The sequence below is a fragment of the Vitis riparia genome, chromosome 6, assembly GCF_004353265.1.
Source record: "Vitis riparia cultivar Riparia Gloire de Montpellier isolate 1030 chromosome 6, EGFV_Vit.rip_1.0, whole genome shotgun sequence".
Classification (NCBI taxonomy): Eukaryota; Viridiplantae; Streptophyta; class Magnoliopsida; order Vitales; family Vitaceae; genus Vitis; species Vitis riparia.
Window position 1 is genome coordinate 5,810,384 of NC_048436.1, and position 24,508 is coordinate 5,834,891.

The following is a 24,508-nucleotide window of genomic DNA, read 5'->3' on the forward strand; positions in this document are numbered from 1 at the left end:
AAAAAAGAAAGAAAAAAAGAAAGAAAAATGAGCTAATAACACAAAAGATGTTTCAAAATTTTAAAAAGTTAATTATTTTAACTAATTATTTAAGTTATTTAAAACTTTAAATTATAATAGTAAGTTATTTTATCAAACATACTTAATGTGCTTAATAAGATAAATTAAGTTAAATTACCAACCACTTTCTCAATTGAATGTATCATTTTAGAAAGTCCATTTACAAAATTAATCATTTTCTATTCGTAAATTGATTTACTTGTTCTAGTCATTCATAAGATATTTGTTTGATAGTCATAATATAAGCTCTTATTGGCATAAAAATGATTTTTTTTTCCCGAAGTGGAACCAAACAAGCCTAAGTAATGAAATTATGAGAGAAAAAAAAACCTAATAACACAAAAGAGGTTTAGAATTTTTTAAAAATTAAGTATTTTAATTTATTATTTAAATCAGTTTTTAATTTAAGTCATGATAGTAAGTTATTTTATCAAACATACTTATGGTACTTAACAAGATAAATTAAGTTATTAAGTTAAATTACCAATCACTTTCTCAATCTAAGGAATTATTTTAGATAGCCCGTTTACAAAATTAATCATTTTTTTTATTTATTTGCTTCAACCATGATATAAGAAACTTAAGTGGTTTTGTTTTTCGTTTTTCTTTTTTATTATCTAAAATATGAATAAATATTAATTAAATTAAATTTAAGTAGAATTGAATATCTAAGTCTTTAGGTTTTTTTTTTTTTTGTTTGGTGTCTGAATATTGTTAAGTATTCAGCTATTTATTTTTATTATTAGCTAAACATTGTTAAAATCTATTTATTAATTTTTATATGCTAAAAATACACGGTTAATTATTATGTTTCTTCTCATTTTATTTAACTAAGATGAAAATATTTAATTTGAAAAAAAAATGTAATGTAATATATTTCCAAATATCTCAAAACTATCAAAATCTATTTCATAGTAAAAAATTTATAATAATTACCTATATAATTTTCAAAGTTAAGTCTCACTAATTCCTCACTAGTTTTTATCTCATGCACTTATGAATTTATGGATTTGGAATTGGAATGTGTGTTTAATTTTTTATATTAATTCATTAATTTTTTTAATTTTTAATTAGATAAAGGGTATTAATTTCTAATTTTTATTTTTCAAAATTAATCGAAATTGTTGATTCTTATGGATATTTAGATATGTAAATTATTTTTGAGAACTTTTTAATCCAAATTTTATTATTCCAATGTTGTTGCTTTCACTTCTTGAATGAAAAATTAATAGAAATTTAATTTCATTAATAATTTGATTAGTTACAAGGCAAAAATATTGACAAATGTTGGTTTCAGTTTTGGAACTTAGTTTAGAAAAGGAAAAGAAATCTTTTCATCAAGATAAAAGTAAAAAATTATCGATATTTTTATTAAGATAAAATTATATTTTTTAAAATAAATAACTAAAAATATCTTAAATTTTAAAGTCATGTATTTTAAAATAAAATTTATTTATTTATTTCAACAAAAATCTGAAATACATGAGCTGCAAAGCAATGGAAAAATAAACATTTTGATTTGCTCTTAAATAGGATTCAGTTGGTTGAGGATTTTGTTAGAAATTTTTTTGTGATTTCTTGAAAGTGGGGTGGTCATTGGGATCTGAGTGCTGAAGCAACACCTCTTCCTTTTCAACCATCTATTATTTTCTTCAAATACACTATATTTGGAGGCTTTTTATGTATATCTTCATTTTTTTCTATAACTAATATAATCTAATTTTAAGCATTTTCTCTGTAACCAAACACCGTAAATCAGGGCTCTGTGTCTCAGAGACAGCCTGGTGAATGGTTGAAGGGCAAGAACACATTGAAACATGACTGACTTATATGAAGCCATATGTCAAAACCCCCTTAAATTCCTTAAATATAGACAACTATATAGCATTGGATATTCACATTCCCATAATTTGATTCTAAGCCTCTCTGTTCCCACCCTCCTCTCTCTTCAAGCCATCATGGAGAACCGGAAGGAGGTAGCTCCATCTTTTTTATTTTTCAAAATACATCTTAGCAGATACTAAATTCCTATGATATTTTCAGGAAAGTGACTCATCATTATGTTTAGTTTATAAGCCGTTATTTTTAATCTTTCTGTAACTCATTATCTAACAGCTTAAACTTTAAGGTTTGATTGATTATTTGTCGGAAAACTATTCTCACACTATAAGACTCCAGCAATACCCGAGCTTGCATTGGTTAATGTGCATTGGCTGAGGGGATATTAACCAATACAAGCTTGAGTATGACAGTTACATGTAGAACATCCCCTGCTCAAGTGATAAAGCATTTTCTGCACAGAAGATTTAACCCTAACTTGATTCAAATATCTAACCTATCCGCCATTTCCAGAAGAATGCTTGGATGTCAGTTCCACAATTTGGAGGGTGGGACCAAAAGACTGGAGGAGCTACCAATTATTCCATGATTTTTTCTCAGGCTAGAGCTAATAAGAAGCAGCAGAAGGCTGACATAAACAACAGTCTAGGAAACGAACGGGAGCTCACTCCTCGACGGCAATATCCTCATCAACAACAAGAAGAATCAGTCATGGTAAGACTCCATTTCTCTTTTTTTCCTAACTATCATCATTTGTATCGTCAATGTAATTAATCACTCTTTCAAATATGTATCATATAGTAGAAGTTAAAGCAAAATACAATACTCAATCCTGTTTTGATCCATATCCCCTCAGTCAATGCACATGGATCATCACTGGCTTGAGTACCAACCAGTTTTCTAGATTATAACTAAGAACCCGTTTGGTAGTGATTCTTGTAAGCATTTTTCACCTCTCTAACACTTGAAAATTTTTATCATTCAAATGTTATAAAGGTTAAGACATGTTTTTCAGTGCCAAACACACTCTAAATATGCAATGCAAGTATATGGAGTATTCATTGTTCTTATTGCTTTTTAAATTTATTTACATGCAGAGGAAGAGGAAGTTCCTGACCTACATTAATTGTTGTATTAGGCCTTGATGTCTTCAAAAGTCTGTCTTCTCTCTCTGTATTTGCGATCCTTTCATGCTACCACACTGAATTGTGAGACTTATATTGTGTGCCTAAAATTTATATAAGACATTTTCAGAATGAATCAAAAGCTTCTGTAATCATTTAGAGTGACCTGATGTGAATCTTTTTTTAACCTTATAACCTCTGAATTTGTTTTTCATTTATTGCTTACGAAAGGGGAAAAGAAAATGATCATCAGATCATTTCTTGATGGTAAAGGACAGTAGTACTAGGATTAATTCATATAGATTTTACAAACTGGGATGCGCAGATCCTCCAGAACATTATTTGTTTGTGTTTTTAACTTTAATGTAAGTAGCCAAAAGGCCAAAGTAGAAGTATCATACCTGTGATTCAACTTGCAGCTTTGGATCTTTGTACTGGGGCTTGGAGGGAAGAAAGGTATTTAGCATCTACCTTGTCAATTCCATTGAAAAGATAACTAAAAGGTTGCATTTCTATGTACTTTCCAGATCCAGGAACTGCCTTCAGTTCATCATTTTCCCAAACAATTTTTCCTCCAGCAATTGTCACCTCAACCTTTCCCTGAGAAAATCATAACATTCTTTTTCAAACCCTAATATATATGCAATATGAATATCAATGTTTATCTTATACATACAAACATAATGAGAAAGAATATAACATTTTTTTTTTTCAAAACCTAGTAAACATGTAATAGAAAGATCCATATGTATGTTTTGTAATTTTCCATTATTCTTTATGGAAAGCGTGGCTTGTCTTACACTCATCTCACAAAGTTTTCTCCTTAATTTGCTAGACAATTTATGATTAAGAAACACCCTAGAGGCACTTCTCCACTTCATTCATTTTGTTCTAAATATATGAGCACCATAATCAATTTCTTCATCCCTATGACCAAGTGATCCAGGAGAATCGAAATGGCCTCCCATTTTTAGGTTTCATCCGCACCTTCACTTCTAGTTCTAAAGTGGTAAAATTCCTGTGACCATATGTTAAGTCACTCTTTTGTTGAACATCACTCAACATTTCCACCACAAAAGATGGAGTATAAATTTTCTATTGGTGTATCAAATGAAATTAGAAGTATATATGAACTTAGAATTTGCTAATCAGAATATTTAACCAAATTACCTTCCCTTTCCTTCCTTCAAAGACATTTGTGTCTGATCTAGAGTGATGGGACCTTGCGGTTATTTGGAAGCTTGAATTTGGGTTTAATATGATTATGTCTGCATCAGATCCAGCAAGTATTGCTCCTTTCCTTGGATACATGTTGAAGATTCTAGCACTGAAAAAATAATGTAAAAGTTAAACTCACTTTTCCATATGGTTTGATAGGTAAACTGAGATTAAATTGTAAAACACACTATCTTATACATTTTTCAGTTTAGGGAACCTCTACATAAATGATCACTTTGAAAGCATACCATTCAGTGCTTGTTATCCGGACATAATCAGTGACTGAGATTTGGCCAGACTCCTGGAAGATAAATAGAGTTTGAGAAGCAGAAAAAAAAAATGCTATTTAGGGAATTTATCATTCCAATTTGAGCTATTAGTTTTGAAGTAACGAACAACAAATCCAGGCAACTTACCACCATTGTGTCCCAAACCAGATGCATCCTCTCCTCAATACCTAATTGGTCCCAGGATTGCAACAAATATAAGAATTAGAACGGAAAAATGAGACCAACTTGACAACTAGGGAAATAATAATTGACTTCCCAAATATCAGTGGTAATGATAACTTGTATTACCATTGACACCATTAGGAATTTTTCGGAAATCATCAATTCCAAAAGCTTTCTGTGTGGAATTGAAGGCACAATGATCGGTCCCTACAAGCTGCAAAATGGAAACGCATCATGGGAAAGAAAATTCAAAGATCACTTTAAGTAACAATATCAAGATTATGCTTTAGGATCAACATTATCCTCAATGTAGAAAATATGTTTTGCACATATATCATAGTTTATTAACCAATTTTTTTTAGAATTCTTTGTACAGAAGACAATATGGAAGTTGATGTTTAGTTAATAAGAACTAAGGTGGAATTTTGAGACCCTCAAATAGAGTATTTATTTCCACTTCAATAGCTAGCTAAACTTGACTCTCTTTGAAAAAGCTCAAATAATCTCACTAGTACAATCCCAAATGAGTCCTCCAATGCCCATCTCACCTGAATTGCCAAGAAACATCCATTGGATACAGAAAGAGTTTTGTCTTAGGTGATTAAAAGTCATCCAGGGCTCTGGAGATAGTCATTTATGTAAAGGATCGTGAAACTGGATAGAGGATTGGATTGCTCCTTCTTCTGAAGCCTAGATACACCAGTCAGGAAGTCAATAGGCTGGCAAGGAAAGAAGCCTCACCTTTAATTCATTTTATTGGGAATTTCATGTCCCCTGAGGCTTTTATTTGAGACTATTTCTGTAAGGGTGAGAAGGCAAAGGTTTTATATTGCAAGGACTTTTTTAGTTTAGTTTTGTGCAATCTTTAACATTTTCTTTTCTTTTTGAAGTTTTCTCATCTTTCTTTCTTTTTTATAAATTCTTACTTTAATTAATACAACACAGTGTAGCACTTTTATCCAAAGAAAACATCACCAGCCTTTCCCAAAACTTGATTTTTTAAACCGTGAGAGCAGATGGTACTTGGATGGTTCTTCGATGTGACTGCCCACTTAGAAAGTTTCATCTTTTATGGGTAAATAATCTTACAGCCATCTTTCCCATAACAAGAGAAAAAACCTGCAGATTTCCAGTTGAAAGAGCAGCTTGAAGGGCCTTGTCATGTCCCAATGCTCTAATAGGGGGACTCATTACATACCTGAAACATGAAAAGATCATAATGTTGACAAAGGTTAAAAAATGTGATAGAAAGTGAAGAGAAGAAGAAAATGGAAGGAGTATGAGATCTTGCTTTGCTGCGTTGATGAAGTCAGGATCCCAGAGCCCAGAATCATCAAGGACTAACCCAGAAACTACTGGCTCTCCAATAACCCTCTGTCCTGCAGTTCAAAAGAAAAGTGAATGGCTACTCCTGATTAAGACTCAAAATCATTAGATCAGATAATAGTTGCATCAGAAGTTCAGTTCAGATATCACCTAAAGGTGCCCAAAAGATGCTGCCTACAAGCACAGAATATCTTTGTCACTCAATTCAACAACACAAGACTTAAAGTGAAGAATTAACACTAAAAAACCAATTCCCAATCTTAATCAAGACTATTTCTAGAACTTCCTACTAATGAGTGTTAACTACTACAAGACTTTCTTCTAAGAGATTCTATAAAATTACCTTCTGGATATCTAAAGAGATCCATTGAAAAAATAAATAAAACTAGATTTAATCTTAAATAGCAATATATATATAAAAAAAAATAAATAATATAATATATATATATATATTATATTATATATATGAGAGAGAGAGAGAAGATAAAGTTGGAATTTTCTGGAGGCTAAACAAATTCCTCAAAGACTTGCAGACTTTTGCACCTTTTAGAACTAGGTCTTGCATAGGTCTTCAAAAGGCAACTTTTATCTGGCCTGATGGCCTAGGCGACCTAGGCGATCACCTTTAATAACACTGTACAAAACCAATTCTTTAGAGAGCCTAGAATGTTTTCGAGTTTTGATCTTAAGCTTCTTAATAGCTTCTTGTGAGACCCCATTCTCACAACTGCATCCAATAATCATCCTGCACATCAACCTGCTGATGGTGAAAGTACTATAAAACATAATGATTTGAGACTAGTTATCTTTATTTTGTTGTTCTGGAAGTAACAAGGTCTTGCACACAACCAAGTAAGACATTTTTGCTGTTTTCCTCACAAGCATCACCATTGTTAAGGCTTTAGCTCAATTTGTCTTGATATATATTTTTGGTCTATTACTTGTCAATTTAGATTTTGGGGTCAAATTTGGTAGTTTAACATGGTATCAAAGTCTTGGTTGTCAGGAGGTCATAAACTCAAACCTCAATGCTTGTTCACTTTCTTCACTTATTGAGCTCCATATGCAAGCCCAAAAATGGCTACCAATGAGATAAGTTATTAGAACTTCAGCTCAAGTTGTCTTGTTATACATCACTGGTCATACCTAACATGATCTTCTTTATAATATGTCCTATAATCCATTTCTCTTCTTCAAATAACAATGGTTTCCATGATAACTTAAAAGTCACTAGGATGATTTATGACAGCCACCTCCCACATGATCTTCTTTATAATATGTCCTATAATCCATTTCTTCTTCAAAAAACACACACGCACACACACTCACAACTTCGAAATCTGGGCTCCTAACCACAATTTTGGGCTGCTGACAGGGTTCTGTTTGGCTTGTTTCTGGATGTGTTAACATGTCTAGTATTTCATGCATTTTTTGTCTGCTCTTCATGCACTACTATTGCTGCATTGTTTGGAAATCTAGCAGAATTAAGGCCTGATCTTGCATGATTCTGCTTTGTAATCTTTCATCTACCAAGACTCTTTGATAGGCTTCTGACATAGACCCAAAAGATTATGGGCTTTGGACCTCATCTAAGATTTCTCAATGGTTAAAAGTCCACTATACAGTACTCTCAACCAATCAATGTATTCTTCATCAAATCTCAAACTTAAAGTTCAATTCCCATTTTTGAGCATTATGATGTTGCTCTATGACAAGACTTATGAAGGAAAAAACATTCCACAAAGATACCGGTTTCAAAAGACCCCTTTCTTGCATCAAGATTTCAAGTTGAGCTAAATACCAACTTAACAACTCATATTGTCTTCTCAGTTGGTTTGCCTCAAATTGGTTAGTTGAATTGGGATCCATTAGAACAGCCATCACAAGGCATCCTCTCTGCCTAGGAAACATGATTGCATGCTTTGGGATAACACAAGATTCATAGTCAAGAAACGATATGGAGAATAAAAAAAGAGAAGGCTAAAACAATTGTGGTTACTGAATACTAAGAAAAAACCAGTCCTAGTTTTTCCATCAAACAAGGAAGCATTGATCACCAATAGATGGGGAAGTGACATACTACTCCGCCAATACATGGCATTGATGAAGTAGAGGAAGCACGGGATGCAAGACTAAAGGATTGTGGAACAAACATCATAGTTGCTGAAAAAGGAACTTAAGGTTGCACCAGGAGAGGGATGTTTCGAAATCAGTTTTTTGAAGTGGAGAGAAAGGCTTTCCAGGTAAAGTTTGAAGGCTTCAATGGGGGTACGTGGATTTCAATAACAGAGAGAAGTCGAGGTTTTGTGGTTTCGTTAGGTTTTGGAAAGGAGGAGTTGGATTGGTTGTTGGAGCATTTGAAGAAAGTTGTGGAGTTGGAGGCTTCCAAGGGTTTCATTCAAAAGATGAGGGGCAAGACTAGGACTCATCTGATGGAGATTTGTTTTAATGGCAAAGGGAGATTTATGAAAATTACAGAAATCGTTGCAAAGAGAAAACCTCTAGTTCTAGTTGTTCCTGAGGGTGTTAAAGGCTATGGGTGGGAAACCCTTAGGAAGGTGATTTCTTCAGTCCAAGACTTGTCTGTTCAAGCTAAAAGAGCCTCGAAGGAGATGTTTAAAGAGTCTCGGGTGAGCAAGGGAATGTACAAAGGAGGGCGGTCCTATGCAAATGTGGTTGCAGAGGAAGGACCTAGAAACGGTGCTTTGATGCCAATTGGAAAATGGGCAAGAGCTGTAATTTGTGAAAGTAATGGAAAAATACGAGATTGGTTTGATGTAGGAAAAGCTATCGCGAGAAGGATGGGTATGAAAGGAATGGTGTCTGTAACCCCCATTTCCGATTACAAGGGGTGCTTTTTCGTGGATTCTGCAAGGAGAGCTCATTGGTTTCAAGATCAAGGGAGTTTAACAGTAAGAGGAGGGGTTATTGCTCTGAGGAGATGGTCGCCAAAAGAAAACTTTGTCGTTTGTGGAAAATTTGGAAGGGGTTGATTAGAACTAAGAGGTCTTCCCTTTCATCCGTGGGATGAGGTTTAGGTGAGTTACATTTTGCAGAAGTGGGGGAAGGTAACGAAGGTGGCGAGGGAATCGCTGAAGCTTGTAGACTTGTCGAAGGTAAAATTGTGGGTGGAGATGCTTCCAAATGTCGTGCTTCCAACGCTACTAGAGGTGGAAGATGGAGCCTGGTCATTTACGGTTGCAATTATAGTCGCCGGAGAAGCTAAAGGAGATGACCCTCTCAGGCTTGAGTCAACTCGCAGTAAGGACGAGTTGATGTCAACAGGAGGTTGCGTCCTTTAGAAGCCAAAGAACGCTGAGGGGCTACGAGCTACTGCTAGGGACAATGAGTGCCACAGCTGGAGGCCTCGTCATTGTTCCTGTTCTCATTCTTCAGATTCAAAATCGGCTTCCAAAGTGGAGAAAGGAAGGGGAAAGAGTATTTTGGGCCCAATGGCGGGAAGCGTTATCGGGCCAACAAAACCAGTCGCCTTTTTTAAAGCCCATTCTGATAGGGCCCAGTTTAGGGCGAAGTGTTTTGGGCCCCTAGCGGGTCCAGTCCACGAAATAGAAGCAGGTTCTTCTAATGGTGGCCCAGCAACACCTTCGTCTTCAAAGCTCCTACACTCAGGGTCCTCTGCAAAGGAGGTAATGCCGATAGATCATTCTCAAGATTCGTCAAAGCTAAAAGGCGCCTCAATCTCCACAAGGCGCAAAGCAAGAAGCTAGCCGCCGAGCTTAAAGGTGTCGTCTTCTGTCCCGAATCGTAACCTAGAAGGGAGTGGCTCATCGGAAGCAAATCTAGCCATTCTTCGGGGCAGATCACTCTCCAGTAAGGGTGTTCTTTCTCCTATTCCAAAAACCTCCCAAGATTTCATCAGGGAGATAGAGGGAGACGAGGGGATTTCACGCTGCAATTTGGTAAACAAGGTGCGTCCTCCTTTCTCAGCTTTCTCCGAGTAGGGTCTTCCTTTGGTTGGGGCTTTTGATCCAAAATTTCTTCCCGACTCCTATGTTTCTTCTGTTCGTCCTTCTCGTTGTCAACCTTTTTTTCCGATTCCGTTAGAGTCAAGCTTTGCCTTTCAGCGTGGCCCTTTTTCGATTTCTCCTATTGTTGATCTCAGTCGTCGTCATGGCGTGTCCTGTTCTGAAGGTGTGGCGTTTCCCCTAGAAACCTCTAACCGAAATTTTAAAGACTGCCATTTCCTTAAGGAATCACTCAATAACCCAAAGGAGCTTTGTGTCTCAGGCAAGGCTTCATCCCCAGAGCCAGAACCTCCCACCCTCCCGTTGGAAGGTTTTTAGGTTGAGGGACTTACGCCTAGGAAGATGGTCAAGGTTCAGTCGATTTTGGAGAGTTTGGGGATTAGAATTGTTAGAGATAATGGAAAAGGTGCAGAAGTAGAGAGCAAGAGTACTTTTTCTACGGATAAGGTTTATTTCAGAAGGAAGAGGAAAAATGACTCTGGAACCCGAGGAGAGGATTAGGTATGGTTGCTGGTTGTGCTGGGTTGTTTTTGTTTACATGAAGATCTTAAGTTGGAATACAAGAGGATTAGGTTCCAAGAAGAAAAGGAGGACTGTCAAAAGGTTTTTAAGTACTCAAAGTCCAGATGTTGTGATGCTTCAGGAAACGAAGAGAGTAATTTGGGACAGGAGGTTTATGAGCAGTGTCTAGAAAGGCAGAAGCTTGGAGTGGGCTGCTCTTCCTGCTTGTGGGGCTTCAGGGGGGATTGTGATGTTGTAGGATTCAAATAAGTTCAAGTGTACAGAGAAGGTGTTAGGATCTTTCTCTGTAACTGTGAAGTTGAACTCTGGTGAGGAAGGGTCTTTTTGGTTAACCTCAATGTATGGCCCGAATAAGCCTTTGTGGAGGAAGGACTTTTGGTTGGAGCTTCAAGACCTGTATGGTCTGACCTTCCTAAGGTGGTGTGTAGGAGGGGATTTTAATGTTATCAGGAGGATCTCTGAGAAGATGGGTGATTCTAGGTTAACATTCAACATGAGGTGTTTTGACGAGTTTATAAGGGAGAGTGGTTTGTTGGATCTCCCTCTAAGGAATGCAGCTTTTATGTGGTCAAACATGCAAGTTGTTCCTATATGCAAGAGATTGGATAGGTTTTTGTTTTCTTCTGAGTGGGATTCCTTTTTTTCTCAAAGTTTTCAAGAGGCCCTTCCTAGATGGACCTTTGATCATAGCCCAATTTGTTTGGAAACTAATCCTTTAAAATGGGGTCCGACTCCTTTTAGGTTTGAGAATATGTGGTTGCTTCATCCTGAGTTTAAAGAGAAGTTTAGAGATTGGTGGCAAGAGTGTACGGTTGAAGGTTGGGAAGGTCACAAGTTCATGAGGAAATTAAAGTTTGTTAAATCAAAGTTGAAAAATTGGAATATAGTGGCCTTTAGAGATTTAAGAGAGAGAAAAAAACACATTCTTTCGGACTTAGGTAGAATTGATCTAATTGAACAAGAAGGGAATTTAAATCTTGATTTGGTAGCAGAAAGGACCTTAAGAAGAAGGGAGCTAGAGGATTTGTTATTAAAGGAAGAGGTTCAATGGAGACAAAATTCTAGGGTCAAGTGGATTAAAGAAGGGGATTGCAACTCTAAGTTCTTTCACAAAATGACCACTGGAAGAAGAAGCACGAAGTTCATTAAGTCTCTGATTTCTGAGAGGGGGAAGACTTTAAGTAACATTGAGGTTATCTCTGAGGAGATTGTAAATTTTTTTGGGAAACTCTATTCCAAACCTGAAGGTGATTCTTGGAGAATTGAAGGAATTGATTGGGTCCCTATTTCTAGAGAGAGTGCAGTCTGGCTGGATAGGCCTTTTTCTGAATAGGAGGTACGAATGGCAATTTTCTAATTGAATAAGGAAAAGGCCCCTAGTCCTGATGGCTTTACTATAGCAGTTTATCAAGAGTGTTGGGATGTGATAAAAGAGGATCTTATCAGGGTGTTTCTTGAGTTCCACACCAAGGGGGTAATAAATCAAAGTACAAATGCGACATTCATTGCTATAGTGCCTAAGAAAAGCCAAACTTTTAAAATCTCAGATTATAGACCTATTAGCTTGGTTACAAGTTTATATAAGATAATTGCTAAGGTCTTATCAGGACGTTTACGCAAAGTTCTTCATGAAACAATCTCTGGCTCTCAAGGAGCCTTTATTGAAGGGAGACACATTCTGGATGCTGTGTTGATAGTCAATGAAGTGGTGGATGAGAAAAGAAGGCTAGGGGTAGTCTTCAAAATCGATTTTGAGAAGGCCTATGATCATGTGGATTGGGGCTTTCTAGATCATGTGCTACAAAGGAAGGGGTTCAGTCAGAAATGGAGATCTTGGATAAGGGGTTGTTTGTCTTCATCAAGTTTTGCAATCCTAGTTAATGGGAATGCAAAGGGTTGGGTTAAGGCCTCTAGAGGTTTGAGACAAGGAGACCCCCTTTCTCCTTTCCTTTTTACTCTAGTGGCAGATGTTCTAAGTACGTTGATGATCAGAGCAGAGGAAACTGGGATAACTGAGGGTTTCTTTGTGGGGAGGGATAGGACTAGAGTGTCTTTGCTACAGTTTGCTAATGACAATATCTTTTTCTCTAAAGCCTCTATGGAACATCTTCAAAACCTCAAGATTATCCTTGTGGTTTTTGGGCAAGTATCTGGTTTAAAAATCAACTTAGAAAAAAACACCATTTCAGGTATTAACACTAGGCAGGAGTTGTTGTCTAGTTTGGCCTCAGTTTTGGATTGCAGAGTGTCAAAGTGGTCTTTGTCTTATTTAGGCCTTCCAATGGAAGGGAACCCAACGATAATAGGCTTTTGGGATCCAGTGGTTAAGAGAATTTCGAGGAGGCTGGATGGTTGGAAAAAGGCCTTTTTGTCTTTGGGAGGGAGGATTACTTTAATTCAGTCTTATTTGTCTCACATCCCTAGCTACTTCCTCTCCCTCTTTAAAATCCCAGTATCAATAGCTTCAAAGATTGAGAAGATGCAAAGGGATTTTCTTTGGTCTGGGGCGGAGGAAGGGAAGAAAGATCATCTTATCAGATGGGAGGTTGTTAGTAGACCAAAGGAGTTAGGAGGTTTGGGTTTTGGGAAGACTTCTATGAGAAATATTACTCTCTTAGGGAAATGGCTTTGGAGGTTCCCTAGAGAAAGGAGTAGTCTTTGGCATAAGGTTATTGCGAGTATATATGGGACACATCCTAATGGATGGGACGCCAACATGGTGGTTAGATGGTCACACAGATGTCCTTGGAAGGCTATTGCTCAAGTTTTCCAGGTTTTTTTCCCCTTTTGTCCACCTAGTGGTGGGCAATGGGGAGAGAATTCGTTTTTTGGAAGATCTCTAGTGGGGTAAACAAACTTTGTGTTCTCAATTTGCTGATCTTTACAAAATTATTTCTGCGAAAAACCTCACTGTTTCAAATGTCCTTGGCAATTCATTTCCACTGTCTTGGAATTTTAACTTTTGCCGCAATCTTACGGAATCAGAAATTGATCTCCTTCAGAGATTAATGTCCTCTCTTAGTTCTGTGTTTTTCTCTCCTTCTTTGGCAGATTCAAGAGCGTGGTCTTTGTCTTCGTCAGGATTGTTTTCAATGAAATCCTTTCTCTTAGCCTTGTCAAAAGTCTCAAATCCTATCTTGTTCCTTCCGGCCAAGTTCTTGTGGAGTTCAAAAGCCCCTTCAAAGGTTAAGGCCCTCGCTTGGTTAGTAGCACATGGGAAGGTAAACACCAATGATAAGTTGCAATTGAGAAGACCCTACGAATCCCTTTATCCTCAATGGTGCATTCTTTGCAAAGGTAATGGAGAGTCGATTGACCACCTTTTTCTTCATTGTCCTGTTACCATTGGACTCTGGCACAAGTTGTTCAATCTAACAGGGTTGGTTTGGGTCCCTCCAAGGAGTTTTGAGGACATGTTGGTTATTACTTTTAAAGGCTTGGGGAACTCATTAAGAGGCAAGACACTTTGGCAAATCGTTTGCCTTACCTTGATTTGGATGGTGTGGCAAGAGAGGGAACAATAGGATCTTTGAGGATAAAGGGAGAACGGAAGAGATGTTATGGGATTTGATTCGATTCTATTCTTCTCTATGGGCTTCTTGTACTGAAGCTTTTAGAAGAGTTCCTCTAAGTGTTTTACAACTCAACTGGATTGCGGTTTGCGCTTCAAAAGTTTGAAGAATGTGGGGTTTGTTTTTAGAGTTCTATTGTTGGGAGTTTTCTCCTTTGTTCAATTTGTGTAGGAAGGACCTCTCATCCTTCCCTTGTTTTCTTCTCTTTCTTTTGTAACTTTTCTTTCTCCTGTATCTTTTCTTCTATTAATATATTTTTCTTCGTTTCTGATAAATTAATAAAAAAAAACCAGTCCTCAAATCCTAAGTAAACCATATGATTATAGGACTTCCAACTAACAAGATATTTACCCTACTACAAGGCTTTCTATTGAGAAATTTAACACTGTAAGATATTCCTTCCATTGAAATTTATATATATATATAGATAGATAGATAGATAGATGGACAAATAGATAGATATATAAACTAAAATAGCCAAAAATAAAATAAAGGATAAAGTTGGAATTTTCAAGTGGTTGGGAACCATTTGTTAAAGATAGGGGAAGCCCGGACCTTTTTTGATAAAGATCAGGACCTTTTCAGACATTCTCTCTCTCACTCAGCCACATAAACAGTATTGGAGTTAACTTGTTACTACTTCCAATTTTCTGACAAATATAATATCAAAATATCGATGAACCAAAAAGTTATTACTAAAAAACCAAAAATAAAATAAAAGAAGGTTGTGTCTTTAAGATAGAACTTATATAAAATTAAGAATAACATGAGATTTTGCTCCATGGTGGTGTAAATTTAACACAACAAACACGTAATGTAAATATAAGAGTTAAAAAAACCTGATTTTCGAGCTTTAGCTATTTCTTCCATCGCATCAATGCTCATCACATGAACTACATAGAGAGGCGTGTTAACAAAACTGGCCAACCGAATAGCTCTAGCAGTTGCCTCTCCTTCTAGCTGCATGAGGGCCAAAAAAAAGACAGATTATATAAAAGCATGACGTCCAGGAAATAAACGGAAAGAACTGTCAGACAATTAGAAGAACAACAGAATAAAGAGTGATTCACTGAGGAATAATCTTATATGGTTTACTGAAATTAGTAAGTATTAACTACTAAAAGAATATCCTTACTATACAATGATTTCAGTAAACACTAGCTCCCCGAAAGCCATTACAAGTAAACTTGTCAAGGGATTATGTTAATATGTTACATTCTCTACCATCTCTTTGACATGCATCCCCCACCAGAATACTCTGTCCTACAGCATGTGTCTGAAATATGCTAGAGAAGCAAAAGAATGAAAAGAGAGAAAATAAATGAATGCCCATGTTTGTATTTCTCTCCACATTATTTTTGGTTTAGTAAATCTTTCAAGATTCATCAAAAAAATAAAAAAATAAAAAACAAAATAAAAAAATTACAAAAATTTAAAAACAAAATTAAAAGGAGAGATAGAGAGAGAGAGAGAGAGAGAGAGAGAGAGAGAGAGAGAGAGATCCTAAGAACTCCAAATCTAGGTTATTATTCATTGCAAAAATTCAACCATACATGGTACAACAAAATGATATGGTAAAATGAAAAGTTTGAACGAAGGAGAGCTTTCAATGGTGAGGATACTCATCCAGGGTACTAGCTGATCATGGATTCCCCATTGCAAAAGTTCAAAAATAGGTTTAATGATGTAAAATACTATAAGTGCAACACCAGAGGGCAATACAGGGTCAAAGAAAAAATGGACATCTTTAAGGAATTACCACGGGTGGCCTTGAAAGCGCATGTCCCTCTGGACCAGTAATGCCAAGTTCTATCATTCTTTTCTGCCCTTCAAATACAGCATCTCCATTTTCAGCATGTACCATGGCCAAAGCACCAAGAGACTTGCATTTTTTTAATCCCTCAAGTAGAAGCTCATCATTGATCATGAGAGCCCCCTTGTAGGCCAGGAAAAACTTAAAAGAGTTGATGCCTGTAAGTTGAAAAGAAGACAAGTAAGGATTTCATACAGATTTAGAGAAGAATCCAAATGGGGTTTACATTTGCCAATGTAGATCAAGTCATAATCTATGTAGAGTTATTATAATAAACTTGAAAAAAACAGCTAACCTTTCTCCTTAACCATGATTTCCATCTCCCTTGAAACATTTTCATCCCATTTTGTGATTGCCATATGAAAACCATAATCCATACAAGATTTTTTCGCTTTGTCTTTATAGGCTTCAAAACCCTTTGATAAGCTGCCCTTGACTGGTATGACAAAGTCAATGTGCATTGTTGTTCCACCTGCTAGTGCAGCAGCTTGACCACTGAAAAAGTCATCAATGGTCTCAGTACCCATAAACTCCATTGCTAGGTGTGTGTGAGGATCAATTCCACCTGTAAACATTAAAATTTAATGTTGCAATATATATGGATCAAATATATGTAGTTCTTAGAGACGGAAATGGACATGGACATGGACATGCTAATTAAACTTAACAAGTCTACAGTGGAAAAAATGGCAAACCAACAAGTCAGGTTTTAATTATAATAAGTGCAGTATTAAAGGGTTTGGCTCCCCGTACCACATTACACCCTGTTGAATCCACCTACAAGGCCTAGGATGGATGTATAGTTAGTGCTTTTTGCACCTACAGTTGATATACAATCATGTACTCCTTATTACCAGCTATAGATTTCAAAAACCCCATGGCATGCATCCAAGGCTCTGTTAAGGAAAATGGGGGAAGAGAGGAGGTTTAACCCACTCTGAAAAGAAAGCAGAACACATGGACACAATGGATGAGACAAGAGACCAACATTTTATAGGTATAACATGTGAGGAAGGATTGGAACTCCAAAGGTTGTATTCCTAGTCAGAAATCATGGAAAACCATAACACTAATAATACAAATTTGCAGGATCTGGCAAGCATACAAATGAAAGAACTAAGTCACTAAGTGCAGGTTACAGCATGATAATTCTTTCTGCTGTATTTATGTATTATGTTCAAAATAGATAGAGAAGGAAATGAATAGTTTATCAGTGCCATTTAGATTCCAAAACCTATGATTGATTAGGAAACTCAAAACTATGTGAAGCTATGTGCAGGCTCAGTGATTAAGATCAAGAACTCTTAAGATCTTGGATTGGTCAAGGCATAAATGCTGCTTCAATATGATACTAACAGTCCAGTCAAAATAAAAGGATTATCAAAGGCATATTGGCGAAGGCAATAGCCTTGTGATTCAAACGCCTATGCCTTGGAGTCAAATCATTGGGTGAACTGCACTTCCAGATTAAATTAAAATGACCTAAAACTAAAAACTTCAGAACATAGGACTTCAATTTTAAGCTCTCGAATTTAACATGTCATGTAGCTTACTGATTAATGAGTTTTCATAGATTTCACAAGTAAAAAACTAAAAGAAATTAAACAGGAAATGCATTTTACTCTTATCAATAGCAAGGAAAAAAGACTGATTTACAGTCTTCCTTCTAAAAACTTGAATAATATCACCAGCAGCTGGGTCAACCAATGGATTCTTATCACATTACAGTATGTTCCTCTGGTATACCTCAAAATATGCCCAATAAGTGCATCATGATAGCTAAAAAATTTACCATGCTGAATGAGTGTTCAATTGCTTATATGGAAATGGAAAAATGAGCACAGCATGAAGGCATGAAAGAGATGATCGCTCCTTGGAAGACATTTCCTGCTCTTCTAGAGAGCTCTCTGGTTCCTTCGCTCTTTTTATTTAGGTTTTTTGGTTTCATCTGAAGAGTGAAGAACAAAGAGGAGTCAAACCGCTCAGATATGCTTATGAGTTTACGGTTGAGCATTAGAAGAATGGTTCAGAGTCACAGTATCCATCATTGACTTGGAAAGTTAGGCTTGTTCACAAGTTAGGCTTTCAAATGTGCATGAGGCTTTCATCTTGCATGGCTCCTTAGATTTAGAATTTAAAACTGAGCACAAAATATCATATGACCATGGTAGTGAAAATTCACCTGGCATGACAAACTTTCCGGTGGCATCAAGCACAGTAATATCATCACCTACCTAGATATGGCAATAAAATATAAAGATGCACATTAGAAAGCATAAAGAAAAGAAAGAAACATCAAGAGAAACCAGCATGCTGAGATAAAAAATTAAAGGGCTAGAAGAAACTTGAATGGGTAAAAGTTCATGAATGTATGTTAGGTTCCATATCATTCAAACTACTATGGAAATACAGCTCATTACAGCAGCCATCTGAACATATATCAACAATCAGTATTTAAGGTATGAGTAGTTTTTAAGGCACTGAATAAAAGGGGAAAAAAGAAGACTAAGTGGCTGGAAGAGGATTTGCTCTTCTAAATGAGTGAGGGCAACTTTGATGAAGAAGCTTACAAACTGTGTATGTACTTTCTCCAGATTCATGTCCCCAATTGTGCTTTCTTGAAGAAATTAAAAAAGAATTCCAGAGGCTGGGATAGGGATGAATTCAAATATCATTTTCTGAACTGAGGGTCAATTTGTGTAAGTTAGACATCATTAAATGAACTTTGAAAAGCTACTGTAGAAGGGGCTTGACAAGAATTTCAAAGTGGTTGGTTACAGAGTAGACGTACACCTAGCATAGAAGACTCCTTTTGTCAAACAATCCCTAAGACTGTTTAGCATTGCATTGAATAAGGAGGCACATATGGAGGATCGTTTGCTTTAATTGGCTGTGGAGTTGGGTTGCAAGGTAGGTCAGCTGCCATCAACTTACCTGGGGCTGCCCTTGGGTGCGTCCAATAAAGCCTCTTGTGTGTGGGATGGGGTGGAAGAAAGGATGAGGTGGAAATTGGCCCTTTGGAAACGGCAATACATCTCCAAGGGCGGTAGAGTCACCCTCATAAAGAGTACTTTGGCTAGCATGCCTTTATATCAATTGTCCCTCTTCCGTATGATTAGGACAGTGGCAAGAAGGCTTGAAAAGTTGCAAAGAGATTTCTTGTGGGGAGGGGGAAGTACGGAAAGAAAAGCCCACCTAGTCAATTGGGAGAGGGTGTGTGTGGGTAAGGAGAAGGGGGGGCTTGGATTGAGGAAGTTAGTCCCCTTGAACAAAGCTTTGCTTGGAAAATGGGTGTGGAGATTTGCTCGGGCCAAGGACGAGATGTGGAAACGAGTTCTTGTGGCAAAATATGGGCAAGAGGAATTTGGGAGGAGGACTAAAAAGGCAAATGGGGCATTTGGTGTTGGGGTTTGGAAGGAGATCTTGAAAGAAGCTGATTGGTGTTGGGCTAATACGACTTTTAAGGTGGGAAAAGGCACCAGAATTAGGTTTTGGAAGGACCCTTGGTGTGGGGATGTGGAGCTGTCTCGGAGGTTCCCTCAACTCTTCTCTACGGCTGCCTAAAGGAACGCCACAGTGGGGGATATGTGGGACCAGAATTCTGGTCAAGGAGGTTGGAATCTAAGGTTCATTAGAGGCTTCAATGATTGGGAGCTGATCATGATAGGCGAATTACTCCAAATTTTAAGGAGTCAAAGAATTACCTTGGAGGAGGACTCGGCCTTTTGGAAGGGAGGAAAAAATGGGAAGTTTGGCGTTAAGGAAGTGTATGGTTTGATGATCAGCCCTGGTGTTTCCATGTTTCCTAAAAAGGGCATTTGGGTGGAGAACGTTCCTTCTAAGCTAGCTTTCTTTGCGTGGGAAGCTACTTGGGGGAGGGTTCTTACCCTTGATAGGCTTCAAAAGAGAGGATGGCAGCTTCCTAATCGTTGTTATTTATGTGGTAGTGATGAGGAAAATGTAAATCATCTACTTATTCATTGTACAGTGGCTAGAGTGTTGTGGGGGATTGTTCTTAGTTTGTTTGGTGCCTAGTGGGTCTTTCCTTAATCTATAAAGGAGGTGGTTCTTAGCTGGAAGGGTTCTTTTGTAGGTAAAAAGAGGGAGAAAATTTGGAGATCCATTCCGTTATTTATTTTTTGGACGGTTTGGAAGGAGAGGAATAGATTAGCATTCAGGGGGAAGGGGGGGAGTTAGCTATTCAGAAAATTAAGAATTCTTTTGTTTGTAATGTATGGGGGTGGGCAAAATTGTATAGTGGTGCGGAGCCTCGCTTCCTTATAGGTTTCTTAGAGTGGTTAGCCTTCAGTTAAGGGTCGGTGGGTTTTTTGTTCCTTTTGTCTTTTTGTTGTGAGGTCCGCGTCGCCTCATATACTCCCTGTATGCTATGTGGCGTTTTGCCTTTTGCTAATATATGTGTTTACTTATCAAAAAAAAAATTGGAGGAGGAGCTGCACTAGCCGAGTTTTGTAAGGCATTTTCTTGATTGAACTTGGAAATGGTGTAGAAGACCCCTCATGTGAAGAAATTCCTAAAGCTATTTGGAACTGTGGTGAATAAAGAGGTTGGCATCAAGGATTGTGTAGTGTGATTGGCAGAGAAGATGTAGTAGCCTAGTTTTATGAAGCATTTCGTGATTGAACTTGGAAATGGTGTTAGAATTTGCGCTTAAAGGGAAAAATAGGATTGATGATGGAGACAATGAATCATATTGGTAAATTCACAGTTAAACATTTTATTGATAAAGAGCTCCAGATAAAAATCTTGGTGCCTGTTGGCTCCATCCAAAGCATAGTTCTTTCTCTATTTGGCAAAGAGATTTAACATCTTGATTGGAGCATATTTCAAGTCAACATTGCATTTGTAGATATGGTACTTGATCTATCGGTCATCATTTTCTTCACTAGTTGATGGCTAGAGAGCATTGGGTTTTCATGCTTTCTCTATTCTGATTTTTGCTTGATGATGTGATGACCTGTGAAGGACCAATGTTGTAAAATAAGGCTTCAAAATATGATCACCGATACACCAGGACTATCCAATGATCAGTGCCCTTGCTGTACAAATAGGGAGATTTCTTAGAGAATAGAAATAGAAAAATATTTAAAAATAGATCTCATTTTTAAATCCAGTTTGTCTTTCATTAGTATATCTTGCTAGTTTTCTGATTTCTCTCTTGTTATTCTCAATGAACTATAGTTTATTCAAAAAGAAAATACTAGTTCTTTATTTAAATAGGTCTGCACCTAATAACAAAACTTTTATAAGTTGTATAACATACATGAACACATACATATATTATATATCAGAAGTATGCTCACTTTGAACAAGAAAAGTAGGTGAAGCATTCATAATTTGGATGACCTCTTGAAGCAGTTGTGTTTTATCCTTGGACAAAGATCAACTTCTTGAAACTAATAGCTGTTTATATAAATTTTAACAAAAAATTCCCATTTTCCATTTAATCATCCATTCACGTAGAGGAAAAAAAAATCCTTTATCTATCAACATCAGATTCAGCTTATAATTTAAAAGTAGAGCCTCTTGTATAAAAAGTATATTTATCTATCACCATATTCTACTGTCACAACAGTTAAAAGTCCATTTAGTTACACTTCCTGTTTTTTGTTTTTAAAATCAGAAAATAGTAATAAGTTTTATATAAAAAGTAGAGCCTCTTGCATAAAAAGTATATTTATCTTATGTCTTTAAAAATCACTTTTAAAAATTTTTAAATTTGAGGCAATAAAATTTTTTTGATACCTCAATTTTTTTAAATTGTTTTTAAACCATTACTTTTTCAATGTAAGCCTCTAAGAGTTCTTATACTTTATATAAAAGTTAGTACTATTTTCTGATTTTAAAAATAGAATCATGCTTAACAGCTTTACCAAACCGTCAAATAAATCAATGACCAGAATGACAATTGGGAATTCAAGAACTTTTGGCATTCAAATGGTTCAGAATTTGGGAGCTAGCTGAAGCAAACATCAGGAATAGCATGGAGAGAATCTGAGAATGAATTTGCAACTAGGAAAATATATGCATGTTGAGAAAATAAAAGGCATGTGTGTATCATTCAATAATTAAATAGAGTAATTTAGGAATTTTACAAATAATTTCTATTGGGAAGTATTTTTTACATTTGGGATATGCACGAATAATAATAATAAAAAAATAAAATAAAAAATGAAAGGGCGTGTCTGTCTCTGCTCCACATGTTTGTTTTTTAGATTGCTAGAATGGACCTTTCCTTTGATAAGGATAGCGATAGTTTCTGAATATTTTTGGAATAATCCAAGATTTTTTGACAACTTAGATGACTAGGCTCCACAACAACCATTCTACCCCACCATTCTCCCATGAAATTTGAATTTTCTAAAGAATCTTAAAATGTCAAATCCAGTACATAAAAGCCCTCATCATGGCAATCCAATCAAGTTTCATGCTAGAGCTAATTAGCCCTCTCTGAGCAACTCATTTAACATTTTTGGATCAAATTCAACAAATGAAACACAACAGACAATGGATTAAATAAATTACTTTATGAATTACCTTAATATTAGGCTTCACAGCAACAATGATCCCATCCTCTACATAAACATCAGCAATCTCCTGATGATGAGCATTCACAACAGTTCCTCCCTTGATTAACAGCTTTGATGCAGACTTCGACGAGACTACACATCCAGAATCACCAAATCCAGTTCCAGCATCACAAAACTGTAAACAAACACATCCTAATTCAGTATTAACCCTAATCCTCAGTTTGGATGCAATAAAATATCCAAAAAAAGAACAAAGAAAAAAGCTTCAATATTCGATTCTTCAAAGTATGAAACTTAACACAACCACATCCACATCCACATGATTTAACCAACAGAGCCCAATACAACCATTAAATTCTTCAACGTTTGAGATTCTTCAAAGTTCCTTTTCCTCTCTGTCTCCTGGTACCCAAACAGAGCCCAATACAACCATACTTCTCCTTCAACAATATAAAATTAATAGGAAAAAAATCACTGAATCGAGTAAGCTCAGTGAAGTGGATGCTTCCATTTTCTCACAGACAAAAGAAACACAAAAGATTCAAAACCCACTCTGTCGTTAAACTTTCCTTAAATTTTGTTGGAAAGCAAACGGAGACTAAGCAAAGAAATCATATGAGAAAGAATTTTTAATTACCTCACTTGATTTAGAGATACGAGAGAACGATGAGAGAAGAAGAGTGAGGGATAGGATGCGAAGGAGCTGATACGCGAGCAGTGAATTCATGGCTTAGGGTTGGCAGCAGAGAACAAAATGGAGTTGAGATGGGAAGACGCCGGAAGAGGATGAGGCCGTGTACGTTGAAGTTTCTTTAGTTGAATTTCTACTAAAATCAAATCGAATCAAATCACTGAGATCAAGTTAGTAATTTAGTAGGTTCAGCTCCTCTCCAATTATTTTCCTACCACCATCTTTCAGTTAGCAAACAACGACGCCGTTTAATTGTCGTTTTTGGTTAAATGAAAATAATATTAAATTAAAAAATCCATTCTAAATAAAAAATAAAATTGTTGGAAAGTTATATTCTCTTTCTGAAATTTATTCAATCTAAATAATATTAGTTTCTTTTCATTTTCCTAAAATCATTATTTTAATTTAACTCTAAAATTATGTTTGATTCTCGTAAAATACTAAAAAAAAATAATAATATTCAGAAAAATTATTTTCTCATATATGATTTTTCTCTAAAAAAAATACAAAATAAAGTCAATTATTAAGAAATTTATATATTTTTAAATTATTCAATTTTTATTTAAAAGATTTAAATGTGTGAAAAAAATATGAAATAACATATGAAAATAATTTATTAACTTTAATTTTATTTTTTATTTTTTTCAACTTTTATTTCCTTCTACTTTTCTGTTCTTTTTTTTTTTTTTTCTTACCTTTTTCCTCAAGCTTTTTGAGGTTCAACATAACTTTTATCTTTTCATTAAAAAAATGCCATAAGAGAAAAATAAAATAGTATTTAAAACAAAAGAAATTAAAATAAGTATTGTTATTAAGTTTAAGTTACAAATCTTTTCAATATTACATTTCTTTATTAAAAAAAATCATAAAAGAAAATAATACAAAAAAATGTCCAAAAAGAAACCCAAAAAAATTTGAACTTTTATTTTCAAAAGATAAGTCACACGAGTCCTACAAAAATACTAATAAGAGTTTACTAATAGCCAAGTAGTCTTTTAAAAAGACGAGAAAAATATAAAAAATAAAGGGATGAATTTCACTCATCTTCCCTACAATTTGAGTTAAATATATTTCAGTGAGTTTAAAATTTTATCAAATATCTTTCATATTTTGAATTAAAATGAGGGGAAGTGAAAATGATAAAAGAGAAGGGGAATGAATATATTTCATAAAATTTCAAACTAATGATAGTTAAATATAATCAATGTGGTCACCTAAGGAGGTTAGTTAGAGCATCTAAAAGAATTTAATATCTTGATATGAAACTACCTTGAAGGGATGAATAGATATCCTAAGAAATTAATTTCTTAATTTTTTTAGTTTTATTTATTAGTTATATCAATATTAAGAATTAATG

The 24,508-nt window shown here is 35.7% G+C and overlaps 2 protein-coding genes across 3 annotated transcripts; one reads left to right on the forward strand and one right to left on the reverse strand.

Moving 5' to 3' along the window:
- Positions 1–1,992: 1,992 nt before the first annotated feature.
- LOC117916198 lies at positions 1,993–3,088 on the forward strand. Its single transcript, XM_034832106.1, has 3 exons — positions 1,993–2,036; positions 2,413–2,613; positions 2,997–3,088. Exons 1-3 carry the CDS (start codon positions 2,019–2,021, stop codon positions 3,042–3,044), a joined length of 267 nt encoding a protein of 88 aa, XP_034687997.1. The 5' UTR covers positions 1,993–2,018; the 3' UTR covers positions 3,045–3,088.
- On the reverse strand, positions 2,864–23,292 carry LOC117916197 (dihydropyrimidinase). 2 transcript variants are annotated; one of them, XM_034832105.1, is made up of 14 exons: positions 23,098–23,292; positions 22,468–22,635; positions 18,095–18,146; positions 16,208–16,477; positions 15,859–16,070; positions 14,939–15,059; positions 5,985–6,072; positions 5,813–5,891; positions 4,820–4,907; positions 4,658–4,698; positions 4,490–4,542; positions 4,194–4,350; positions 3,425–3,623; positions 2,864–3,127 (listed from the first exon to the last, which is right to left on the reverse strand). In XM_034832105.1, exons 1-13 carry the CDS (start codon positions 23,185–23,187, stop codon positions 3,432–3,434), a joined length of 1,611 nt encoding a protein of 536 aa, XP_034687996.1. In that variant the 5' UTR covers positions 23,188–23,292; the 3' UTR covers positions 2,864–3,127; positions 3,425–3,431. The 2 variants fall into 2 exon arrangements, with proteins under 2 accessions (XP_034687996.1, XP_034687995.1); XM_034832104.1 differs by lacking the exon at positions 2,864–3,127 and having other exon boundaries at positions 3,258–3,623.
- Between the last annotated feature and the right edge of the window lie 1,216 nt (positions 23,293–24,508).